Source organism: Aspergillus fijiensis (genome assembly GCF_003184825.1).
Source record: "Aspergillus fijiensis CBS 313.89 unplaced genomic scaffold BO72scaffold_44, whole genome shotgun sequence".
In the NCBI taxonomy this organism is placed as follows: Eukaryota; Fungi; Ascomycota; class Eurotiomycetes; order Eurotiales; family Aspergillaceae; genus Aspergillus; species Aspergillus fijiensis.
Genome location: NW_024469020.1, coordinates 98594 through 121976, shown reverse-complemented (window position 1 = coordinate 121976; position 23383 = coordinate 98594). Strand labels below are relative to the sequence as shown.

The 23383-nt window shown below is 53.3% G+C and overlaps 7 protein-coding genes and 3 non-coding genes across 10 annotated transcripts; 2 read left to right on the top strand and 8 right to left on the bottom strand.

The window, feature by feature from the left end:
- Nucleotides 1-9: 9 nt before the first annotated feature.
- On the bottom strand, nucleotides 10-4675 carry BO72DRAFT_529805 (EF hand domain protein; the record flags this gene model as incomplete). Its single annotated transcript, XM_040950262.1, has 6 exons — nucleotides 10-475; nucleotides 545-3807; nucleotides 3892-4092; nucleotides 4164-4287; nucleotides 4379-4536; nucleotides 4663-4675. 6 exons carry the CDS (start codon nucleotides 4673-4675, stop codon nucleotides 446-448), a joined length of 3789 nt encoding a protein of 1262 aa, XP_040798854.1. The 3' UTR covers nucleotides 10-445.
- A 927-nt stretch (nucleotides 4676-5602) lies between these two features.
- BO72DRAFT_450297 (tubulin alpha chain) lies at nucleotides 5603-7791 on the bottom strand. The gene is made up of 6 exons (XM_040945223.1): nucleotides 7661-7791; nucleotides 7519-7559; nucleotides 7354-7380; nucleotides 7173-7248; nucleotides 6154-7108; nucleotides 5603-6094 (listed from the first exon to the last, which is right to left on the bottom strand). The coding sequence occupies exons 1-6, from the start codon at nucleotides 7683-7685 to the stop codon at nucleotides 5872-5874; spliced, it is 1347 nt and encodes a 448-aa protein (XP_040798853.1). The 5' UTR covers nucleotides 7686-7791; the 3' UTR covers nucleotides 5603-5871.
- Nucleotides 7792-8337: 546 nt separating this feature from the next.
- Nucleotides 8338-9822, top strand: BO72DRAFT_450296 (uncharacterized protein). Its single transcript, XM_040945222.1, has 3 exons — nucleotides 8338-8481; nucleotides 8553-8948; nucleotides 9049-9822. Exons 2-3 carry the CDS (start codon nucleotides 8649-8651, stop codon nucleotides 9643-9645), a joined length of 897 nt encoding a protein of 298 aa, XP_040798852.1. The 5' UTR covers nucleotides 8338-8481; nucleotides 8553-8648; the 3' UTR covers nucleotides 9646-9822.
- Nucleotides 9633-13412, bottom strand: erdS (aspartyl-tRNA synthetase, cytoplasmic). The gene has a single exon (XM_040945221.1). The coding sequence runs from the start codon at nucleotides 12948-12950 to the stop codon at nucleotides 10101-10103; it is 2850 nt and encodes a 949-aa protein (XP_040798851.1). The 5' UTR covers nucleotides 12951-13412; the 3' UTR covers nucleotides 9633-10100.
- Nucleotides 13413-13580: 168 nt separating this feature from the next.
- Nucleotides 13581-15408, top strand: BO72DRAFT_450294 (alpha/beta hydrolase). The gene has a single exon (XM_040945220.1). It carries the CDS (start codon nucleotides 14000-14002, stop codon nucleotides 15041-15043), a length of 1044 nt encoding a protein of 347 aa, XP_040798850.1. The 5' UTR covers nucleotides 13581-13999; the 3' UTR covers nucleotides 15044-15408.
- A 2113-nt stretch (nucleotides 15409-17521) lies between these two features.
- On the bottom strand, nucleotides 17522-17626 carry BO72DRAFT_t210. The gene has a single exon. It is a non-coding gene; the product is annotated as a tRNA-Lys (tRNA).
- Nucleotides 17627-17723: 97 nt separating this feature from the next.
- On the bottom strand, nucleotides 17724-17797 carry BO72DRAFT_t209. The gene has a single exon. It is a non-coding gene; the product is annotated as a tRNA-Lys (tRNA).
- Nucleotides 17798-18501: 704 nt separating this feature from the next.
- BO72DRAFT_t208 lies at nucleotides 18502-18574 on the bottom strand. The gene has a single exon. It is a non-coding gene; the product is annotated as a tRNA-Lys (tRNA).
- A 134-nt stretch (nucleotides 18575-18708) lies between these two features.
- BO72DRAFT_450292 (rDNA-binding RNA polymerase I transcriptional factor) lies at nucleotides 18709-21466 on the bottom strand. The gene has a single exon (XM_040945219.1). The coding sequence runs from the start codon at nucleotides 20970-20972 to the stop codon at nucleotides 18975-18977; it is 1998 nt and encodes a 665-aa protein (XP_040798849.1). The 5' UTR covers nucleotides 20973-21466; the 3' UTR covers nucleotides 18709-18974.
- Nucleotides 21467-21954: 488 nt separating this feature from the next.
- Nucleotides 21955-23107, bottom strand: BO72DRAFT_190073 (uncharacterized protein). The gene has a single exon (XM_040939531.1). The coding sequence runs from the start codon at nucleotides 22872-22874 to the stop codon at nucleotides 22110-22112; it is 765 nt and encodes a 254-aa protein (XP_040798848.1). The 5' UTR covers nucleotides 22875-23107; the 3' UTR covers nucleotides 21955-22109.
- Between the last annotated feature and the right edge of the window lie 276 nt (nucleotides 23108-23383).

The window sequence follows — 23383 nt, the reverse complement described above, 5'->3', positions numbered from 1 at the left end:
TGATTGATGCGCAGAATCCCGACCTAAAGCGAGTCCTATCCTAACAACTTGAGTCTACCATGCTGCGCTCTAGGTTGTCAATCTACTTATTGGTGAAATCGAGAAGCAAATAGGTATTCCTAGATTACACGGTGACAATGATAGTAAAGGTAGATAATAGGGTAAGTCGTGAGGAAACAGGCTGGTCGGAGAGGGAGAATGCCACCGAGAAAGAAAGACGATGTACAGATACATAGCAGCAAGTATGCAAGGTGAAAGGGGGCGAAAGACGTAGAGACATGAAGAATAAAGAAAGAGGATGGGGAAGGTCTGGAAAAGTTATGATGACGTGATAGAGAGATAAGGAAAATTGACGTGTAGAGCGAATGGACGGCTAAGGACAAGAGAGTCGAGACTATGTGCACTGGGAGGGGGTTTCCATCATCGCGGAAATGTTGAGAGAGCGTTAAGCTTTAGAGGTCAGGTGATCGACAGCCTGTGCACACAAAGGTTTTGTTGTTAGCACAATTGAGTGGAAGTTAGTTCGCAATCGGCCATGACATACCTTGTCAATATTATAGTCGAACTGTTCGAGGGCAGCGAGTGATTCTTCGCGAGGGAATCCCATGTTGGTCAGACGTTGAAGGATCTGATCATCCTCGGTGCCGGTCTGAAGAGCCCATCCTGGTGGCTTGTTGGCTTGGGCAGAATCATTCGCAGTGTTGATGCCGTTGGCTCCGCTTGCTGATGCATTGGCATTGTCAAGAGGAGCGAAGAGCTCTTCCCAGTTGTGCGTCTGCGCCTGGGAATTTGTGTCAGGGTGAGACGCGGCGAAGCCCGGAGATGATGCGGTGGCATCCTTGTTGAAATCAAAGAAGTCTGACGAGGAGGCGGCAGCATTCTGTGACGTCTTCTGGGCCGGGTTATCGAAGGAGAAATCGAAGTCCATGTTATCCTTGTTCTCCACGGTCTCAAAGTCGTCATCGTCGTCCTCAGCCTCCTTGGCAGGAGCCAGGTCAAGCCCTGCAAATGCAGCCTCGAAATCAGGAGCATTGGGCTTAGTTTCCTGAGGGGCGGCCTTGGTTTCTTCATGGTAATCGCGCTGGGGCTCTCCCCCAACGATCGGGGCGCCCGTGCTTGTCTCCACTGAGTGAGGTGCATCAGCAGCAGTTGTCGGGTCCTCGCGGCGCGGCAATAGTCCGTTGAACTCGGGAGGTATACTCCCTGGCTCTTGCTTTCCTACGGTCTCTTCGTAGTTCGGGGGGCTGCGCTGAGCCTCTGCAGCAGGAGGCTCACTGGGAGTGGCGGCGGCGCCCGGCGAAGGGAAAGCTGCTGGTTGAGGTGTTTCGAGGGTATCAGGCTTAGGTTCTCCTCCTACCTGGCTCTGAGGGGGGAAGGCGGGGGCAAAATCGTCCTCAAAGCCTAGTGGTGCTTCGCTGTCTGAGCTTTCGTCCCCATCATCGAGTTCACGGATTGGGGGGAATTCAGACTGAGCGACGGGTGCTGCACCATTGGGCTTGCTGGGCCCGGGACCATTCTTCATAGCAGCAAAAGCCTCCTCGAAATCATTCTCCTTCTGGGACTGAGATCGTTTATGAGCTGGCCCGCCAAATAGCTCATCGAAGCTAAGGTCCTTCTTTTCTGTATGATTCTCGGCAGACGTGGCTGAATCGCCACTCGCGGGAGTATGATCAGCGACATCAGGCACTTCAGGAAAGCGTTCCTTCGGCTCGTCAAGCTCGTCGAAGGGCGAAGCCACGGCCTTGATGTGCTCTGTTGGGGTGGAGGCCGCTGCTTCACTGGCCGTGTCTGGACCACCAAACCTGCTACCAGGTGGCGAGACTCGGGTGGAAGAGGTAACCGAATGATCTTCGCCGAATGGTAGCACATTTGGTGTGAGTTGCCTCGATTGCGAAAGCGTAGGTGGCTCGAACGTAGTAGCACCACCAATAGAAGGGGGTGGAGACACTGAGGGGGTCGGAATGCCCGAGGTCGGCTGCGACTCAGCCCGGAAAGAGACGGGCGGGGGAGGAGTGGCAGCCGTGGCAGGAGATACGAAGGAGGTACCAAAGAGGCTGTCGAAAGCACGCTGCTGATCATTCGAGATCTGGGGTGACAGCGCGTTGTTGTCGCTGGAACCAGTGGCTGTGCGCTTGAAGAACGGGTTGGTGTTCTGACTTGCTGTTGATTCAGCGGGGCTTGTAACGGCGGCAGCCTCACTTGCGACGGCAGCAGCCTCCTCGGGTTCTCTGGACTGCTCCTGTGAAAGAGTGTCAATTTCCTCTTTGATCTTATCTCTCTCGCCTTCCACAGTTGCGAGCTGCTTCTTGTTGATCGCTACAAGACCTTTCTGCTGACGGGCACTCGAGCGTGCCTTGTCTAGGGCAGGCTTGAGCTGAGAAACCGCAGCATTGGCTTCACGAATCTTCTCCTTCAAGTTTGCATTCTCTTGCTGGTCAGCAGCCAGGGCAGCCGATACCTGATTGTATTGATTTTGCAGATCCTGCCGGCTGCCCTCTAGAAGAGCATACTCCTGTTGCAATTTGTTTGTTTCGGCTCTTGAGGCATTCAACCGCTCCTCAAGAGCTTTGAAGTTCTTCACCTCCTGCTCATACATTGTCCTAGCCTGCGCAAGGCGAGCCTCAAAGTCACGCTTCTGCTGGGAGGTTTGGGACAGGTCACGCTCGGCTGAAGTTCGCTTCGACTGAACATTCTGCATCTCATTGGCGAGAGAACCAATCTGGTTAGACAGGTTGGCGAGCTCTGTAGTCTCCTGTGTCAACTTTTTGGACTCCTCAGGATCATTGTCGCCCAACAGGTCATCGGCAGGCGGCGGTGGTGGTGACCGGATAGTTGGCGGTGCACCGGCGGAGGCACCAGTCATCTGTGGCTGCAAGCTTTGGCCAAACGTGGACGTGGGCACAAATGGCTTGAACGTTGACGAAGCTGTTGGCGGGGAAGTTCGGGATCCGGGAGAGCTCGGTGTCTGGAAAGCTGCGTTCGAGCCGCCCGTGGACTGCGGCACCTGCGAAGGGGCAATAGGAGGTGCAGGTGCTGTGAAAGCGTCCAGACCAAACAAGTCATCCGCTGCCGACTTAGGAACAGGGGCGGGAGCTGGTGCAGGGACTGGTGCGGGAGCAGCAACTGGTGGAGCGATGTGAGCAGATCCAGGGCGACGCATGCTGGGAGGAATCAAAGCCGGGGGCAAGGCCTGCGGCAATGGGTTCTTTCCAGTCCGCTGTTGCCGAACCAGATACATGGCTACGGCAAACTCATCCTTCGTCAAACGCCCGTCGGCATCGATATCTGCCAGATCCCAGATTTGGGCAAGGGTCTCCTCTGGCAGTTGTGCCCCCATGAAGAACGCAACGGCCTGGTCACCACTTACGGACCCTACCTTGGCGGTGTCAACAGTCGCAAAGATATTGTCAAACATTGCTTTTTCTTGGGGCGAGACCAGCCAGTCCCCGCCAGTGGACTGAGGAGCCAAAGGCGATCCGAAGGGCCGATTGATCGGGCTCTGAGTCCGCTGCGGCCCAGTGAACTGTTTTGGAATAGCAGGAACAGGGGGAGCATCCAAGCCCTGACGTGAGCCAACCGATGAACGGATCGACCCTCTTCGTGAAGCTGCATCATACAGGCCCGGAGGCAAAGTTTGCGGGATTCCCCTCATTGCGCCTGATTTGTACGACGTGAGAAGATGCATCGCGATGACGAACTCCGTCGCATCAAGCACGCCCTGTTGCCTTACATCTGCTAGGTTCCAGATGCGGCCGAGGATTTCGTTCGGCAACCGTGCACGCTCGAAGATCTGCTTAGCAGTTTCCCCTGTAGATTGCGCCATTGTATGAGCCAAACATGTCCAAGCCCATCGAGCCCTGTCTCAAACGGAAAGGGGGGTATTATCCGTACCTGAAAGGACACCAGTCTTAGCAACGTCTGATTTATCGAACAGCGATAGGAATTTATTCACGTCCTCGGGGTTCAACGGAGGGACACGAATAGGACCGCCTGCTGCGGGAGTCGGGCTGGTGGTGCCTGCCTCGCGCGGAGTAGGTGGGCCAGGGGCGGCGGCATCAACGGAGATGCCATCGAATTGTGGCAGGGGACCGGCTAGAAGAGTATGATTTCTGTCAGTACTTGTTGATAGATGAAGGGCGCAGGGCGCTTCCGAGAGCACTCACGTTGGTAAGCCAGTTCCTCTGTCGGTGCGCGACCCGCTTGTGCGTGTCCAATCAAGCGGAGAACGACGCCAAATCCGGAAGGGGTCAAAAGACCCCTGTTCTCCTTGTCCGCGATCTGCCATATCTATAGTTCGAAGGGAGGTCTGCATTAGCGAAGGGGCAATTGCGGGCAGGGCAGGCGACAGGAGGCGGATCGTAAGTAGGCATCGACATACCAAGCCGAGGGTTTCCGGAGCCAATTGGGTCTTTTCAAAGAAAGGCACGGCAACCTCGCCAGTGATGACGCCCAGGTTGGTGGTATCAGCGGCCTGGAAGAGCTGGTAGAAGACTCGCTTTTCTTCGGGGGTCAAATTGAGATTGGGGTGTCGTGCTGCTGGTGACCCGTCAGTTCCGCTGCAACATTAGGGTCATGCCGACCGGGTTGGGCCGTCATCTCCTGAGAGCTCCGGGGGGGAGGGCAGCTGGCCAGCCATTAGAACTGGGGGAAGAAGCAACTCACCGTTGTCAGCCATGATGGGTATAGCTCAGGAGGAGCGAGCCTCCTTTCTGAGATATTCCAACACAATGCGCCACAAGAGGGAGCGGAGAATAAAACGGAGGGGGACGGGCTGGCACAAAAAAAGTGAGAGACAGTGAAGAGAAGGTGGTCAAGTTAGCTGGGAGAGGGACTACCGACGGGGCCTGGATGGCCAAGGCGGTAGCAGCTTCGAGCTAAAAGGGGTGGAAGCAATGGCGATACCCCAGGTTGCAACACAGGGGGGAATAATGAGCAGAGATTAGATTAAGTCAAGTCTTATGGGTGAAGTTGAGACAAGAGGGGGAGAAGGAGGAAAGGTAGTGGTGGAGGGGGAAGAGGAAAGAGGGAGGTTGTCGCGAGCTGCGTAATTACCTTCAACTACGTACTACGTAGTACTCCTACTGCTACTGCTGCTACTGCTGCTACTGCTGCTACTGCATGTACCTGGAAAGCTGACAGGCGAGAGTGAGAGGAAGAGGGGAGGGGGGAAGAACTGCCGCTGGCCAGTAGCTTGGCCCGTGCAGGCGGGCGGTCAGTCGGCAGCCCTCTCCGACGTCAGTCCAGTCCCTGTCGGTCGGTTACTAGGTTAGTAGCAAGATGCACACTACTATTCAATACCACCAGCCTCTCAATAGGCTGGTCTCTGCTTCTGAAAGCCTTGATATGATGTGTCATTCCTAATGTCTCCATTCTCTGTAGTATCCGGGGAAGCACTGATTACATTCACACTACAACCTCGAGACAACCCAAAGAAGGCATCCTACAGGGTTTAATACCAGCACAGTTTGAAACCACACTTTTCAAGAATCTCCTGCGGATAACTAGAAGAAATAACCCTTTACCCCTTGTCAACTGCAATTCAGAACCATGGACTTTGGTTTTAGAACGAGGCGAACGTTATATTACAATCTTGCTGGCTTGCACGGGAACGAGCGGGTAAATTTCATCGCTGCTTCAGGGATATTAAAAATATATCAGACAAAAGAAAACATAGTCTGTACTAAGCCAATCTCGTCTCTCCTATTGTATCTGTACGCACAGCCAGAGTCCCGCCGCTCGTCGGGTCTTCCCCGGGCCAAAGTCTGTCCCCAACGGATCACCGCGGAAACAATCAGGGCCAGCCCTGGCATCCAAGCAGACTGCCCCGTCGGACCATCCTCGGGGCTCCGGCCGAGGAAAGTGTCGTCAGACTTAGTACTCAGCCTCAACCTCCTCCTCCAGAGAGTCGCTGGCGACCTCCTCGTAATCGCGCTCGAGGGCAGCGAGGTCCTCACGGGCCTCGGAGAACTCACCCTCCTCCATACCCTCACCAACGTACCAGTGGACGAAGGCACGCTTGGAGTACATGAGGTCGAACTTGTGGTCGAGAGCGGACCAGGCCTCGGAGATGGCGGTGGTGTTGGACAGCATGCAGCTAAACAAGGAACAATCAGCAAAATGGGCTTCGTAGACACGAGGCAGGAATCGACTTACACAGCGCGCTTGAGGGGAGCGAGGTCGCCGTTGGGGACCTGCTGGGGAGGCTGGTAGCAGATACCGATCTTGAAACCAGTAGGGCACCAGTCGACGAACTGGATGGTGCGCTTGGTCTTGAGAGTGGCAACAGCGGCGTGGGTCTCCTTGGGCACAACATCACCACGGTAGAGCAAGCAGGTGGCCATGTACTTGCCGTTGCGGGGGTCACACTTGACCATCTGGTTGTTGGGCTCGAAGCAAGACATGGTGATCTCGTTGACCGAGTTGGACTCGTGGGAAGCCTTGTCAACGGAGATGACGGGGGCGTAGGCGACGAGAGGGAAGTGGATACGAGGGTAGGGGACCAGGTTGGTCTGGAACTCGTTCAGGTCGACGTTGAGGGAACCATCGAAACGCAGGGAAGCGGTGATGGAGGAGACAACCTGGGCGATCAGGCGGTTGAGGTTCTCGTAGCTGGGGCGCTCAATGCCGAGGTTACGGCGGCAGATATCGTAGATAGCCTCGTTGTCGACCATGAAGCTGCAGTCGGAGTGCTCGAGGGTGGTGTGGGTGGTAAGGATGGAGTTGTAGGGCTCAACAACCGAGGTGGCGTTCTGGGGAGCAGGGTACACGCAGAACTCGAGCTTGGACTTCTTGCCGTAGTCAACGGACAGGCGCTCCATGAGGAGAGCACCGAAACCGGAACCGGTACCACCACCGAAGGAGTGGAAGACCAGGAAGCCCTGGAGACCAGCACAGTTGTCGGCCACGCGGCGGACCTTGTCGAGGACCTGGTCGATCATCTCCTTACCGACGGTGTAGTGACCACGGGCGTAGTTGTTGGAAGCATCCTCCTTGCCAGTGATCATGTTCTCGGGGTGGAAGAGACTGCGGTAGGTACCAGTGCGGACCTCGTCGACGACATTGGGCTCGAGATCGGCGTAGATGGTGCGAGGCACATACTTGCCCTGGCCTGATTGCCACAACCTGTTAGTGCACACGAGGAGCAAGATAGCGATGTTGGGAGAAAAGCGTACCAGTCTCGGAGAAGAAAGTGCTGAAGCCGTGGTCGGGCTCAGCCTGCTTGCGCTCCTCGGTCAGGTAACCATCGGCCTAGTGGCGAAAAAAAGCAGCTTGTCAGTAAAGTTCATCTCCAGAAGTGATGGGATCACGCGAAATCCGATCGTGACCGACGTGTTTTTGATTGACTTCACGTACCTGGATACCGTGCTCAAGGCAGTACAACTAGATGGTCAATACAGTCAGTCCAGCTGTCCTTTTTTTGGCTTCTGAACACCCAATGTGTCTTTGTTGAAGAGTTTCCATCAGGGTCGACGAGGGAAGAGAAGAAGAGGGGTCAATCTCTTCGAATGTGTAGCATACCTCCCAGCAGGAGTTGGCGATCTGGCAACCAGCCTGACCGACTGTGAGGGGAGAACCAAAACATTAGTCAAACACGCCAGGCAGATCCCCCAAGCGAGATGAAGGGCGGGGGAGCGGGTGAAATGGGAGGAAGGGCACATACCGTTCAAACTAATAACTTCTCTCATTTTGTCGAGTTGAATTGAAGGGTTTCAGATGGCGGGAGGAGGGATAAGAGAGGTGGGTGTGGAATGTGGACAGAGGGAAAAATTAAAATACCCAAGGACGACGATCTGTACGGACGTTTCAGGGGTTCGAGAGTCAGCACCTAAAAGGGCCACACCACCAGAGGCAAGAGGTGGAAAATACAAGTTTGTGGGGGGGGAGAATTTAGGAAAGGAGGGAGAGAGGGAAAAGGGAGAAGGAGTTTAAGGGATGAGGGGGGGAAGGGGGGAGGAACGACTAGCTAACCCTGGGGAAAGAGCACTCACAGGCTATCACGAAGGCTGAATTATGGTCAAAGAGGATGGATTGCCCAAAGAGACCCAGATTGATCGGTCGACTCGATTTGTTGTGGTCTTTGAATGCGCTGTCAACCCAACACACCAGTCGGCGTGGTTCTTCCGTCCGTTGGGTCGCGTTGCCATTGGGAGCTGCTGATTGGCTACTGCCATCCCGTGACCACCTAGCGGTCAGCTAGATGAGTCAGCGCCGGCGTCGTGTCACGTGATGGTGTGACGGCATGGTCGATCCCAGCATCGTCGAACTGGACGGTTCGCGATGACGAGGATCGCCAATGGGCATCTTGGAGTCCATTAGCGAAGAGCACCTCCTTTCACCTCCTCTCGCCCAGGATGACATGGGTTCTACTCTAATATCATACTCTCTCACTCTCCGCATATCCCACAATCGCTCTATAAACACCCATCAAGCCTGTCCATCAATTACAGCTCCCGCGCAGCTCCAGAAGCAGTAGCTCTGTATGTATGTATGCCAGCAGTGCATGCACCTCAGTTCCACTTCCTCAACCCTCTACCAGAAACTGACCTCTGTAGACTACTAATCTAGTGTCACCACCCTTCCCAGCTCCATAATGCTGCGCATATAAGAAAAGAAAATCAAAAGAAATCACCACAAAAGCCACCACCGCAATGCACCACCACCACCTCCTCATCCTCCTCCTCACCACCCTCCTCCTCCTCACCCGGCGCACGAGCGCCAACGTCGAAAAGACCATCTTCCTCGGCCCCTCCCCCTCCCTGATTCCAACTCTCACGCCTCCCATCGACGACTTGGGCCTCCCACGCTTATCCCCCTCGTACTTCCACCACCGCACAAAGCTCAATGCCTCCTTCCCCAGCCCCGACTCCGCCGGCACAGACTCATGGTTCTTCCTCGAGCATCTGATCCCCGGTAAACGCTATGAAGTACGCATATGCTGGCTAGCCACTGTACGTCTTTCCCTTCCCAGAATTCTCCCCCAAGCCAACGCAAAAAAAAAAAAAAAAAAATCCCGCAACAGCATCACTAATCACCCGGCCCCAAAAACAGCAACCAACCTCCTTCCACCTAACAACCTACACCCTCCCGCACGCCCTCGAAACCCCGGACCTCCTCGGCGCAATAACCACCTACTCGACCGCCCGCCTCGCCCACCAGCAACACCTGGACGACAATGGCCTCGCCCTCCTCTCCGATCTAGACAAACAGGTCCGGTACAGCCAGAAGAAAAAGCCCGCCAGCCCCAAAGGAAGGCACAGCGGCGGGATCGGGATGCTCAGCCCACATTCGCGAATCACGACGGCCAGCAGCAGTCCCGTCGAGGATACGGCCCCGGTCGCGGACTCAGTGCTGTTCCTGCGAGTGCGCGCCGCGGCGGATTACTACTCCACCGATCCGGAGCTCATGGAGACCGTGCCCCCCGTCGTGGTGGATGTGATCCTGGATCCGTATCTGGGCAATGTGTTTCCGCGCAGCTTGGTCCCGACCGCCGGGTGGGTGGTGGTTGTGGCTGGGGTCGCGGTCTTCGTGGGCCGGTGGGTGGTTGCGGAGCTGGGGCGGGTCGTGGATTCGATCGCTTCGGAGGAGCAGGAGCAGGAGCAGGAAGGAGAGATTGGTGGTGAGAGGGAGGCGAAGAAGATACAGTAATCTCTCGCTTCTGATTTAATATAGTCCGGTTTCAATTATGTGTAAATATATTGATTATGATTCAGTACGACAGCGTCAACTGCGTGACTTGGGAAATGTATAATATAATTGGACGTGTATTGGGAAAAGGCTTGGAATTACATTCATGGTTGTGGGCAGCAAGCACCAGGCAAACATAATAACATTAAGATCATTCAATCATGGCATGTGAGCGTCTATTATCACAACACAATTATGTATCATCAGCTAGATCGAAACGAAAGACGACATCAGGGGGTAGATCGAGCAATCAAGTACCAAAACAAGAGGGGGAATAGTGAAAAGGCAGCAGCAGCAGTAATAACAACCCATAACTGACAAACCATCTTCGAAGGCAGTAAGGAAAAGCAAAGCATCCTCTAATAGGTACATCTGCTTATACCTTGTAGTAAAGATAGCTTTTCTCTAGAGAAACTCTAATCTTCAAAGAAATGAAGCACGGCCCGCATACCCTTGGTGCCCATGCCATGCGGGGGATAGGCGATGTAAAGCGGATCGTCCGTAGCACCCAGCTTGGCTCGGAACTCGCTCTTGCGGACCAAGCCGAATTGCTTGGCGATCGTGTCGTAGGTGTGCTGCAACATCTTGATCTTGGGGCCCTTCAAGTTGTGTCCTGGTGTGAGCGTGGACATTGCGCCAGCACCGAACGTCAGAGACTTGACACCGGCAGCAGCCGCCGTCTGGATCGCCTGGGTGACAATATACTCGATGACTCCGTTGGGTGCGCCCGGGAAATCAAAGCTATACTTGATCTGCATGCCGTGCACAGGCGCCAGGGTGGCCAGTGCCACGAAGGCGCAAATAGTGCCCGACTTGTCGACAGCATAGAAATACCAGCGGTGCTCAGGATCGCGCCATGGACGAATTTCAGACAAGTGCACCTGGGTGCCCTTGCGGTTGTTCAGCCAGTCTTGAATGCGCTGGTCGATCTTCTCGCGCACCTCATCCGACACCATTTCTCCATTCTTGAGGGCCACCACCTTGACCTCTTCGTTCTCTGCACGGCGAATCTTGCGGGCAATCTCGCCATCCGTGGCGGCCATATTGCGCGAGGGATCGACACGCTCCTCGGCAATGCAAGACAAAGTGCGCCAGCCGAGACGTTCACCAAGCACGTCTTCAACCTCAGCTGAGCATAGAAGCCAGACAGGCTTGTACTTGGTCTCGCGCCGCAGCCACTGCAGGAATTGGATGATCACTTGACGGTATTGCCGGGTGTCGCAGAGAGGGTTGCCGGGAATTACCACATAATTGCTCGTGCTTACAACGTAGGCAATGGCGGCTCCGGTACCCATGTCACGCCAGATCTTGAAACGTTCGTCGCCCCAAGAAGTGGAGGTAGCGTCACCGTAGTTGGCGATAAGGTGCTCGATGGGTTGCAGCTCGCTTTCGTTCTCCGCCACACTGCCCTTCTTGTCGCGCACCCACGGAGGTTCAATGGTGGACGATTCGGGATGACGCAATTGCATCACCGGGGGCTTCGCGGGGAAGCTACGGGGATCACGATGGAAGAGGGAAGCCAGGCGAATGTTGCCCAGTTTCAGCAAGAGCATCAGCAAGCGCTCAAGACCGACACCAGCACCCGCGTGAGGGGGGGCTCCCCAGCGGAAGCCTTCCATGTATTCCTCCATGGTGTCTGGCTGAATGCCCACGCGCTTCATGTTCTCCTCCAGCATGTGTGGATCGTGGATACGCTGGCCACCAGAGACAATTTCCTGGCCACGAATGAAGATATCGAAGGAGTTGGTGAACCGGCTGTCCTCCGGGTCGGGCATAGTATAGAAAGGACGAGCATTGACGGGGAACTTGTCAAGGATGTAGTAGTCGGTACCATACTTCTCCTTCACGAGCTCGCCCAGACGAATTTCATCGCGGGTACTCAGATCCTCGTCCTCAGGCAATGGGTTGCCGTCTTCGTCCCGCCAGCCCGAGTCGTTCAGCATCTTGATGCCGTCAGAGAATCGGAGGATTGGGGTCTTCTCCAGCCAGACAACATCTTCAGAGGGGAATTGGTGCTTGATGGTGTCAACTTCGCGCCGGAAGCGGCGGTAGACACCTTCCAGAATGTTCTTGATAACCGAGTCCAAAACCTCGAGCATCTCATGGTAGTGCTCCTCAATAGCCATCTCGATATCCAGGCCCGTGTATTCAGTCAGGTGGCGGTGAGTGTTCGAATTCTCCGCACGGAAGACGGCACCGATCTCATAGACTCGGCCAAAGTCAGCCGCGATGGCCATTTGCTTAGCCAATTGCGGACTCTGAGCCAGGAAAGCATCCCGACCAAAGTATTGAACATGAAAGACACTGGCGCCAGACTCCGTGGCGGAACCTTGCAACTTGGGGGTGTGGATCTCAATGAAATTCTGTTCGTCAAGTGCGGTACGGAAGAGGTTTCCGATAGCGGACTGGATTCGGAAAATGGATTGAGAGGTGGGAGTGCGCAAGTCAAGCAGACGGTTAACGAGACGAGTTCTATCAGGAATGCGACTGCGTCGGCCCTCAACACGTTCTTCCTCGGCTGTCTGGATTTCGGCCTCGTAAACACTGAAGGGGACGGGCTCCTCGCGACGAACAACGAGATGCAGCTCCTTGATAGCAACTTCAACATCATGGATGGTGCAGCCCAAGACGGGGACCTGAGGCGCCTGAACAACGCCCCGAACCCTAACAATGCTGCCCAAGCGAAGATGTTCGGCCCAATGAACCATTGCTAGGGAGACCACGCCTGGTTCATCATGCAGGACGCCCTGGAAGGTGAACAACTGCTGGCGGAAGACCAAGAAGACCAACTTGGCGCTCATGCGACGGATGATGTGCAGGCGGGCCGTGAAGTAGACTTCCTGGCCAACCAGAGAGGTAGAAATGTCCGTGAAATTAGTACGTAGCTCATGAGTCCGGGTTCGGGACTGCATGAGGGGTAATTCGCCGTAGCGAGCCTTCATCTCAGCGGTCTCTTCGCGAGCGGCTGTAGCAATCTCCTCCTTGTGACGCATATCCGAATCCTCTGAGTGGCGATCCTCACTGAGGCGCGAACTTTCCTTGCGTTGCTTCCGAGCCAGACGCTTCTGTTGGTTCTTGCTCATTCCCCCGGTGGCAGAGGAATCGTCCGAAACATCATCGGAGGAGGAAACATAGTCGCGATCGCGCAGGATGTTGCTGAAGATGCTGCGACGCGGGGAGAGGGACACGGAGGGGCTACTGTGGCCATCCTCTGAAGTGGACGTTCTGGAAGTTTTAATCTTCGAAAGAGCACGTTTGATAGACATGGTGAGGGGTGGTTCTCCCAAGTGGGAGGAGTGGAGGGGGGGTAGTTTTAGTGTTATGGATGTGATGATGGGAAGAGGAAGTAAGACGAAGAGGAGGAGGGGAAGAGTAAGAGAGGGAAGATAAGGGTACTTAATTAATAAGACTAGAGAACTAGAGAATTAAGCAGAAGGAGGGGCTGGGCAAACAAGAGAGGAGGGAGGGGAGAGGAGAAGGATGCAGTGAGCGTTTTAATACGAAGAGGGAAGAAATCGGGCCCAACCAGGGTCCAGATGCTTACTAGGTTTATTAATTCTCAAGTAAGTTCAATTCGAAGGGAACCACGGGTGGAGCAGGATTCAAGCAAACAAGCAAGAAAGCTATACGTAGTAGCAGAAAAGAAAATAAGCAAAAGACAAGAAAAAAAAAGGAGGGAGCACAAGCCACGAATGGAAGATCAGTGTTTCAACAAGGTTGACTGTGTTGCGTGGGATGGAAGGAAAAGTTGCGGGAAACCGCAGAGACCGAGGCCGGCGGCAAGCCATGATGTCATGTGAGAATGATGAAAGAGTGTTGTCGGAACGGCGATTTCTTTCCCTTTTCTCTCTCAATTCTCTGGTCTTTCAGCCCTAAGCAACAACCACTCCCCTTGTCAAAACCGGAATCTTGAGGAACTATGATGTGATCCAAGACTTTGGGTTTGGCCTTTGGCTTCGTCTTCGTCTTCGTCTTCGTCGCATTACTTCACTCCTTGAATGCTTGTCTATCAATCAATCGACGGATACTCCGTATACTACTCCGTACTTACTGTAAAGTAGTATTATTATTGTACTGTACTTCCCCGCTGCCAATCCTGCATTAGACGCCCCATGCTTGGCATTAACTGATCACCATTCCATCCTTCCCATCTCACCTCATCCTCCATTCTCATTATCCCTCTCTCTCTCCGGCACTCTCTACCTCTCATCCAGTTTCTCGCTGGGGATAATACTGGATCCATCTTCTTCCCCATAACCATAACATAACCTTATTCTTCCCGTGCATGCTTGAATCGTCACCTGCCCAATCAATCATGGCTCACTCGTCCCGCTGGTGGTTGTATGTCCAGGCCACCTTCTGGCGGTTCCTTATGCGCATTGGCATGTTTATCCACGATGTCCTACCCCCACGTCCCTCTCGACCAACTTTTCGCCGTTCCTTTCCCTCCTCTGAATCCGACTCGCATTCCGCGCGGATCCATCTCCATTTCTATTGCCCAAAGGACTACCAGGTCGCTAAAAAAGAAGGCCGCCGGCTTCCGGTTGTCGTCAACTTCCACGGCGGCGGGTTCACCCTCGGCCACGCCACCGACGACAGCCGCTGGGCGCAATGCATCTTGTCGGAAGTCGGCGCCGTCGTTGTGAGCGTGGGCTATCGCCGAGCCCCCGAACATCCGTTTCCCGCGGCCGTGGATGACGGGGTGCGCGCACTGCAGTATCTCGCCGCCCACGCCACGGAGCTGAGTCTAGATGTCTCCCGGATCGCCCTCAGCGGCTTCTCGGCTGGCGGCAATTTAGCGGTAACCGTTCCGCTCCGTCTCCGGGGCCTGCTAAGCCAACAGAACTCCAACAACTCCACGTTGTCGCATGTGATTCACACCGACTCCTCCCAACATCTCGTCCAATCCCCTTCCAATGAGCTCAACATCGTCGCCCTCTTCTGCTGGTATCCCATCCTCGACTTCGAGGAGTCCCGCGATCACCGCCGCGCCATGAGTCTCATGCCCAGCAAGACCCTCCCCGCTTTCTTCACCGATCTCTTCGATGAATCCTACCTCCCCGACCACGCCGACCGCCGCTCGCCCTACGCCTCGCCCGTGCGCGCCTCGGACGAGATCCTCGGCGACGCGTTGCCGCACGACATCTTCCTCTACATCTGCGAGTGGGACATGCTGCTCAAGGAGGGTCAGGTGTTCGTGCGCCGCCTGCAGAAGATCCAGAAGCACGTGCGCGCCATGATGATCGAGAAGGTTCAGCACGGATGGGATAAGTCGCCCAATCCATTCCGGGATCAGGTCCGGGTGGATATCCTCTATCAGGAGGCTTGTGCCGCCATGAAGCGTATTTTTGAATCGTAAGAAACAAAAGAAGAGTAGAGCAACCCACCCAAAAGAAAATGGGTTGTATCCGTATACTTACACGCATGCGCATACACAACAGCTGAGTGCAAGACCGAGACTTTGTTTCCTTTTCGAGCGATGAGCGGGTTTGTCTATTCTTGAAGCGGTTTATTCTTCTTGGTGGGGGGCATCTGTGATTTGCGATGGTTGGAAACGGCGTCATTACTTCGTGGGCATTGTTATTTGTATATATGTATACTCGCTGCTTTTTACATCCTTGTACTGCTGGAATGCAGTGTACAGACATGATCTACCGGTTTCTTGCATATGAATGATCTCGCCATGGGAAAATTTAGAACGGGCGGGAAATAGTCCCGTACCTCGGATATATAGACCCCTGTTTGCCCGCCTGCTGACTACCACAACATAGCTGTACTAGAACCGGTCTACCTCCCCCCTATACAAGGGCAACCCAGAAGACTCGGTATTCTTGAACCTCTATATCCATGATCATGTCGAGTGCAACCAAAACTAGGGTGATCCGAAGCTTAGCGCGGGCCCTGGGAACTCCATCGACCTCAAGTGCCTGGTTGTAGGCATATGAGCACTCAGTAGGGCAGCAGACCTGCCTATCTCCAATTGGAGTGTTGATGCGATAGTTGAAATTTTTGGGCGGGGTCGGAGGGGTAGTGGCATAGTGAAGGGGTATCACTCATTAGCTGCCTTGCTCGACTCTTTTTACCTCCTGCCTTCCTTCCTGCCTCCCCTCTCCCTCCCCCTTGCCATCGGTGTCAAGCGTCAATGCTTTTGACTTTCGTCCAGATCCGATTTCGGCAATTGCCCCCTCCATCTGTTTACCTCTCTGTCGTGACATCCGAAACCCCTCGAGATCAAGAGCAGAACGACAACTACATCTCATGGTGTAGAGGTGTGGTGAAATGACAGAAGTCATGAGCCACCATATCCTCTTGTCATGTCATCAAAGATCTCATTTCCGATCTCGTCACGTCCGAAAGCTTTCAACCTGGAGATATTGACTTTATGCTATCGTATACGTTCACATCGGCAGACAATGGCCATGCTCCAAGAATTCTGACTGACTGGAACATCTACCTCGCGGTGAGACAACGCTCGGGACAGTCTCGATCTCCAAGAGGAAGGGGGATAGGAAGGCTTTATGCCTCAAGTCCATCCCAAGCTTGCAGCCTGCTTGTTCTCTGACATTCGGAGTCACGCCACAACACTCAATAGACCGAGCCAAACGTTCGCTGTTCTATCTCTATCGTCAAGTCCCACCTCGAACTCTACGCTGACTATATATCACCTTATGATAAGGCTGTTCGCCGCCCATCACTCAGCCTAGACCCATTTCAGCTAAGAAGGGTGAGACAGAACATAACGGGGAAAGAAGGACAATTGAGCGAACAGCAATTCCACTCATGTCCAACCGCCCTATTCAACCTACGGACTCATCAAGTTCGATGAAAGCAGCTGCGCAGGGCCAACTAGGGGATCCAGTCTGGCACGGTTGGCTACTACCTCGGTCTCCATCAGCTGTTCATGATGAGGAACGGATTCGTGGAAACTATAGAGCTTATGATCAACAGCACAACTGCCAGATATCTAATACGTATGAGGACCCAACCAATCCTGTTTCGAGGGTTGGTTCTGAGATAAATATCCTGGGATTCGTGCATAAGACAGACCTCTTTAAGAAAGCTTACGGCGTATTTTCCGCGGCTACAACTCACAAGGTATGGCTCTTCACTCCGCACAGCACACAGGGACCATCTTAAATCGCCCCTTCGAAGACTTGTTTGCTTATGAGGTGCCATTGATCAACCTCGCCTCATCAACACTGCTTGACAGCCATTCAGCACTCGCTCCAACACACCTGCTGGTCACCGATCAGTCATTGTGAGAGACCGAAGGGCTCATCGTTGATGAACCGAGGCTTATCTCTATGGTGTAGCTGGGCTCGTGGTCTGTACCTGGGTCATGGTTCATCATGTCCACAGAACCATTCTCTACTCGGTTACCACGTGCTTGTGTTCCTAGTTATTGGACGCATATAGAACGTGCATATCCTATCGTCGTGCCATTGTGTGTTAGGTGGGTTTGATACGTGGTGGGGACTTGCTATTTGTTGATACTGACCTTATCTCGTGGGAAGCGATCAAATCTAAGGCGAGTTGACATTCTTTGCATTCGCCTAGTCGAGATAACCGAGCGGAAGTATAGATCGCAGAATATATCCGCGGCAGGGCTACCAGGGTACGTACCGTAGATTAGTCTCGCGCATGGAGCTCATGGATATTCCACAAACATCCCGTCCAATTACGAGATAAATGCGGTAGAAAAGGGCCGGGGGGGGGGGCAATAAAACGAAAAATACAAAAAAAGCCCTTACATCAAACCATCAAGTGCTCCACGGGACATTGGCCTCGAGAAGGTAGTTCAAAAAACAAAGGGGAAAGAAAAGAAAAAGAATAACCTCGCCCGATACGAGGCTCGAACTCGTAACCTTGAGATCACTATTATGACTCCCAAACGGGAGATATCATAAAAGTCTCACGCGCTGACCAATTGTGCCAACCGGGCCTGGTTGGAGAAAGCGTCGCCCAACAGAGAATATATGGTAAACCCAGCGCGGGGGTGGCAAAAGAGCACAAAGCCCAACGGGTCAAAAAGAAACTTGCGCCCCGTGTGAGGCTCGAACTCACAACCTTGAGATTAAAAGTCTCACGCGCTGACCAATTGTGCCAACGGGGCGTTGGTTGAAAGGTATACCAAGTACTGGGTTATATACCATACAAACAAAGCTGGTGGTGATTTGAACTGGCGCATCTATGCATTCAACGGCGCATTGGAGAATTGACCCCTTTCCTTCTGCCCCTCTCCTTTATTCTAGTCTACTCATTTCCTACTTTTCTTGAGATTTACTAAAAGCATGATAATGCTCATATTATGAATAGGACAGACGCGCTGCAAACATAGGCAGCACTGCATCCCGGCCAGCCAGACCTCCCTTTCGCCAGACATTAGAGTGCCCCATTCCGGGCCAGCCGAAAGGAAATTCGCATAGAACCTTGCTACATCGAATCTGATATGGACATAAGGAGGAGGGGTAGCACCTTGGGGCGGAACTACTCTACTTGTCACAGGATAGGTGGCCGATTATAGGATAAGAATATTCCACAAAAAGGGCTGTCAAATGATGGCAACTCGTTCAATTTTCCATACAGCAGCAGTACGAACACAATTATTCAAGCGGGCATTTCTGTTCTAGGCTTCCCTCCTCCCAGGGATACAACCCACCCATTCTTACTCGATTCCTTCGGTAGAGCATGTTTGTTTTCTTTCCTTTTTTTTTCTTTTCTTTTCCATCACTGTTACATCAAGGAATCTCCTACCGGGAGATGCCTACGTATCCGCGAATATCTATTGCAAGGAAAAGGCAAAACAAAAAGAAAAACCGCCCGATGCGAGGGTCGAACTCGCAACCTTCCGATTAAAAGTCGGACGCTCTGACCATTGAGCTAACCGGGCAATTTGTAATCAAAATCATACAAAAAGGCCTATACAGCCTGGATCCTGCAGGCGAGCCGATATCCAACGTTTCTGCAACGACAATATATAAGACTAGAAGAACAATTGGGGAAAGACGTCAGATAGATTTGGAAAAATATCATCCAATTGGCTATGTAGATGAATTTTTTAAATACCAGAATCATTCTCACATCATGGTCAGGTAGCCCCCATGCATCAAATGAAATCAGTTCGAGACAACAGCTGGCTAGAACGGAAGAGTGAAAGAAAAGGACAACCAAAATGGAAACGAACAGATCTAAGAGAGAAAAGGGTATTGGGCTCGCCAAGCACAAGAAACACAGAATCAGCGCTTTTGCTTTTCTTCGGTCCTTCACCAGAAAACACTTTTGTTCATCCATTACATGTCGTCATCAGTCTCGGTCCCAATGCTCAAGTCGTCGTCGGACACATCCTCATCGTCATCTGCCTCACTGTCGTCCTCGTCATCCTCGTCATTATCCAACCCCGGAATACCCCGCCACTCGACGTAGTCACCCTCCAGCCAGCGGCGACTGCGAGGGAGTTGGTATGGATCGAAGGGGAAGTAAGAGTCCGCTTGATAACCGATGTCATCTCCTGCGCGGATCTCACGCTCCACTTGGTGGAAGCGCGGGTCCGCCAATGCAGACAAGCTACGATAGGTCGAAATCCGAACGCGCTTGTTTGTCTCCAGAATGCTGTACACATACATGAGGTTGAAGTGTTGAGACATCCGGGCGAACTGTGTCACGATTGCGGGCGAGCACACTTTGAGCGGGTTGAGCTTTGAGTAGATAGTTTGACGAAGCACCTCCTTGACCGAGGGCGGGAATAGGATGTCTTCCGGTTCCAGTTCTTCAACTTGCTCTGGCGTGTCGCCTTCAACTGCCGCCGTGGTCAGGTCCCGCCACCGGAAACAGAAAATATAGAGCAATGCCTGGGATATCGAGTAAAAGAGGCCGTATCGTCGGGGGTCGGGTCCCCGGCACGTGTCCTCGAATTCGTTACGGAAGCTGGTCAATTCCGCACCCAGCAGGTCGAACACATCTCGCGCCATCTCGCCAGAGATATGGGCGCCACGCGCGACAAGACTAGCCAGATAGGCGACAGCTGATTGCCGCAAGATGGCCGGTTGCCTCCGATTGGTCATAGTGTGAATACAGGTGGAAGCGAAGCGTTCCGCGAGTTCGGGAGATGTTTGGGAATAGTGAAACAGGAGGAACTGAGTGTGGCGGGAGCGGTGGTTGGGAAGAATAATGGTTTGAAAGTGGCTCAACAAGAGCTCGAGGGCATTCTCCTTATCCTGAAGGGAGCCGGATGCGAACGCCGGTGCGTAGTATTCGAATAACAAATCGATCATGCCGTCCAGCTTAAGGATGTTGTCGCGAACGGTCTTGATACGCTGAGAGTCGTCGTCTACAGACTCATCGCTCAGGACGGAAGCGTCGTCATCGTCATCGTCCTCGTCCTCGTCGGCCATGATAGCCTCTGGCGAGACGCCGCGCAAAACGTCTTCGCCTACTTCGTCCTCGATTTCTTCCAGATCAACCTGGATCTGAACGTCAATCTTGACGACTTTCTCTGTGATCAGAGCTAGAATGTCTGCTTGCAGCTCCGGTGTATAGCTGCTGATCTTGAGCAAGTTGCTCGTGTAGGCAATGTTGGCCTTGGCAGAATCCGTATCGAAGGGGAAATGCACGGACAAGATTGGAGATAGCGATCCACTGCCAGACGGGATTAACTGCATGACATAGCGTAGGGCCATATGGACTCGCATGTAGATCTCCGATGCTGGCACGGGGACGTAACCCGGCACCTTGCCAGTGTCCTTGGGTAGCTCGCCCATGTAATTAACCAGCATCTTGAGCACTGGTCCCAGATAAATGCCCTGGGCGGCAGCAAGATTACCAAGGAAGCGTATATACAGCTTGATATAGGACTCGTCGCGGCCGAGCCACACACTATTCAGCACAGCCTGGACTAGCCCGTTGCAACTGCGATCTAGCGCGGCAACGTTTGACGAAAGACCCATCAGATGATATCTCAAGGATGTGGGTGTAGGTACATCAGATAGAAGAATGTGATCCTCATCCGGGCGCCGAGGGTCCACCGAGAAGAGCTCCTTGATCCGGTCATACGCCTCACTGTCGGTGCCAGAAACATGCCGTTGGATGGCCCGGCGCACCTCCTCTCGGACCACCGAGGCACTCTTTTCTGGTTTCGACTCCCGCTCGGGCGCTCTCTCATAGTATGGAAGTTCGCGCATCTCCACCTCCGGTTCAAACTTGACCCTAGCTCGCTTGCGAGGACTGGGGTTGAATTCGGTCTCGGAGGTCAGCGACGAAGAGGGTGACAGAGAGAGATCGTCGTCTTCCATCCTGCGCTTTATGCCGATCACTGAGTTCTCTCGTTTGGGTGTTTTCAGAATGGGCACGGGGGACGCTTTGGCTAGCATCTTAGAAGGATTGGTCAACGGCCTGCGCGAGGCGGTGGCAATGGATCCGACCATGACCGAACTGATATTTCTATGGAAGGATGAACGCAAGGGTATTGGAGCAGTAACCGGATTCCATTCAGGACGAATGAAAGAAGGGTTCAGCGTGGGGGAGATGACAGACGAGAGCTGTCGACAGGTCAGACGGTGGATGGTAAACGCGATGCACACAACACGGCTGAGGCAAGTCGCTCAGTGAGCCTCGGACGTTGCTACAGGGGATGGACACAGTAAATGATCAAGGAAATAAGCACCTTGATCTATCCATTAAAAGACACACACAGCGCCAGGACAGGGGGACAACGTGGGAGACGGGCGCAGGTAGACTTCAACAGAGGGGAGAACGGCTGGAAGGAGAGGAAAGATAGGAATCTGAACGCAAGGCGGAGAAGACGTAGAAGGAAACACAGCGTGAAATTTTTTGGGTGTGGGGCGGATGTGGAGCCTGAGGCCGCTACCCCGTGACTAGCGCGTGACCCTCGCGCCTGAGGCCTTACCTACTTGGGACTTGGGACTTTGGGGCATATGTATGTTTCCGGTTGTAATCTGTCTCTTCGCTCCACTTTCGGCCTCAACCTGATCTACATCTCGACGCTTTCTGCACATAATATGAGAACTTATTGCATTGGGAAAGGCAAGTATTCACTAGCAAAAAGCAAACCACTATTGCCGGAAATAAGCAAAGACAGAATCCATGGTCGCATTCGGTGACTAGCACAGATTAACATCTCTATCAGACAGATATGCAATGTTTTCACATAACAGCCACAATACACAACAGACCAAGGAGAAACAAACATGGGACACAGACAATCACAATCCTCCCGTGGTATATAGCGGATGAAGGTTCAGAACGGCAAATATAGGACAAGACATTAAAAGAGTGAATACGAGTGGGTCATAACACAGGCTAGCACCTGATTAAAAGAAAGGGATAATCCAGTACCCAGAAGAAAAATGCCATCTCACTGGACAGTGGCCATCGGAAAACGTGAAGGAATGGAAAGGAGCGCCAGCTGCTTAGAGCCAGGTGCCAGAGGCAATTGGTCCTCGCCGATCATCGAACACGCTCCCATAGAAGTCTTCAATCTCAACCAGATACTCATCAACAGTGAACTTCCTCAACCCTTTGTCTCGCAAGATCAGTTCTTCCTCATCGAGCACGCGCGTACCACCGAACTCCTCGACGACCTCGTTCACCTGCTCAAGTTCTTTGCTGAAAGGGTGAGGTTCCATGTGATAAGCCTCAGAACCTTGACGAACAGCGGAGGTGCTGCGTGTCGAGTTCAAGGGAGGTGGTGACAGTCGAGACACAGATCGTTTGCGGGCTAGCTCTTGATGCGAGCGCTTCGTGTGAGACAGGGCGCGCTTAGGTACTAGAGGTGCCTCCGCTGAAGACGCAGTGGATGTAGAGGAACGAGGAGTAGTGTGGCTGCTAACAGTCGCTGAGCGCTTGGGAAAGTAAGTGGGTAGAGGGGCGGGATCGGCATCAACGGGGGATTCGCCCGGCGTTGTGACAGGCGATCCAAAGCTGCGCTGTGTAAAGGAGACATCTGAATCATCGGGCCACTGAATTGAAGATGTTGAAGATGAGGACGCAGAATGAAGGTCCGGAGCATTGTAGGCCAGCATGTTTGTGGTCGACAATAACTCAACGGGCGCAGAGATCTTGCCTCGGTTGATAGTGCCTGCACTGAACTTAGAATGTCCCTCACGGTAAGGCATCGGCGCGGAAACCTCAGGGCGCTTGCTGCGCTTCGTGAAGGCCCTGGTGAGAGTCGACATGGTGGTGGTAATACTCGGGATCTATACGAACAACAGACGGCCGGGATGATCAATCGGTGCTGATAAGGGCCGATCTATTCGACTGGACCAGTCGGCCTATTTGTTTGTGTGTCGTTCGCTTCTTTTAGTAAGAAGATATGGATTTTGCCGTGGACGTTGTCTCCTATTTTTAGACGCCTCTCTCCAAGTACTCAATTCGTTTGCAAAAGTGCCAGTCGCCTTGCGTGGAATAGACCGAGAATGTGTAGTGGATGATCGCGGGGTGGCGGAGACCAAGAAGGAATGGAAGATCGATTGCCGGAATGTCCGTTATCAGATACGACTGAAGCGCTCTTGAGATTCCGAAAGAGATCGAATCAGTGGACGTTTCCTATCGAAAGGTTTTGTGTATTTCTTCCAGAATAATTCGTGCACAGCAGAAAGGAAGAAAACAGTTGGTCGGAAGGCAAATAGGATATTCGGAAAGGATGGACTGCACGGGTCAAGGGGGAGCCGACGACTTCAACGCA

What these genes read in the sequence shown, in the direction of transcription:
- BO72DRAFT_450297 (XM_040945223.1), bottom strand. Translation starts at nt 7,685, where the DNA reads ATGAGAGAAGTTATTAGTTTGAACG. An exon ending in TCGCCAACTCCTGCTGGGAG is followed by an intron (nt 7,381 to 7,518) that starts GTATGCTACACA and finishes TTGACCATCTAG; the next exon opens with TTGTACTGCCTTGAGCACGG. An exon ending in GCCTTGAGCACGGTATCCAG is followed by an intron (nt 7,249 to 7,353) that starts GTACGTGAAGTC and finishes TTTCGCCACTAG; the next exon opens with GCCGATGGTTACCTGACCGA.
- BO72DRAFT_450296 (XM_040945222.1), top strand. Translation starts at nt 8,649, where the DNA reads ATGCACCACCACCACCTCCTCATCCTCCTCCTCACCACCCTCCTCCTC. An exon ending in GCATATGCTGGCTAGCCACT is followed by an intron (nt 8,949 to 9,048) that starts GTACGTCTTTCC and finishes CCCCAAAAACAG; the next exon opens with CAACCAACCTCCTTCCACCT.
- erdS (XM_040945221.1), bottom strand. Translation starts at nt 12,950, where the DNA reads ATGTCTATCAAACGTGCTCTTTCGAAGATTAAAACTTCCAGAACGTCC.
- BO72DRAFT_450294 (XM_040945220.1), top strand. Translation starts at nt 14,000, where the DNA reads ATGGCTCACTCGTCCCGCTGGTGGTTGTATGTCCAGGCCACCTTCTGG.
- BO72DRAFT_450292 (XM_040945219.1), bottom strand. Translation starts at nt 20,972, where the DNA reads ATGGAAGACGACGATCTCTCTCTGTCACCCTCTTCGTCGCTGACCTCC.
- BO72DRAFT_190073 (XM_040939531.1), bottom strand. Translation starts at nt 22,874, where the DNA reads ATGTCGACTCTCACCAGGGCCTTCACGAAGCGCAGCAAGCGCCCTGAG.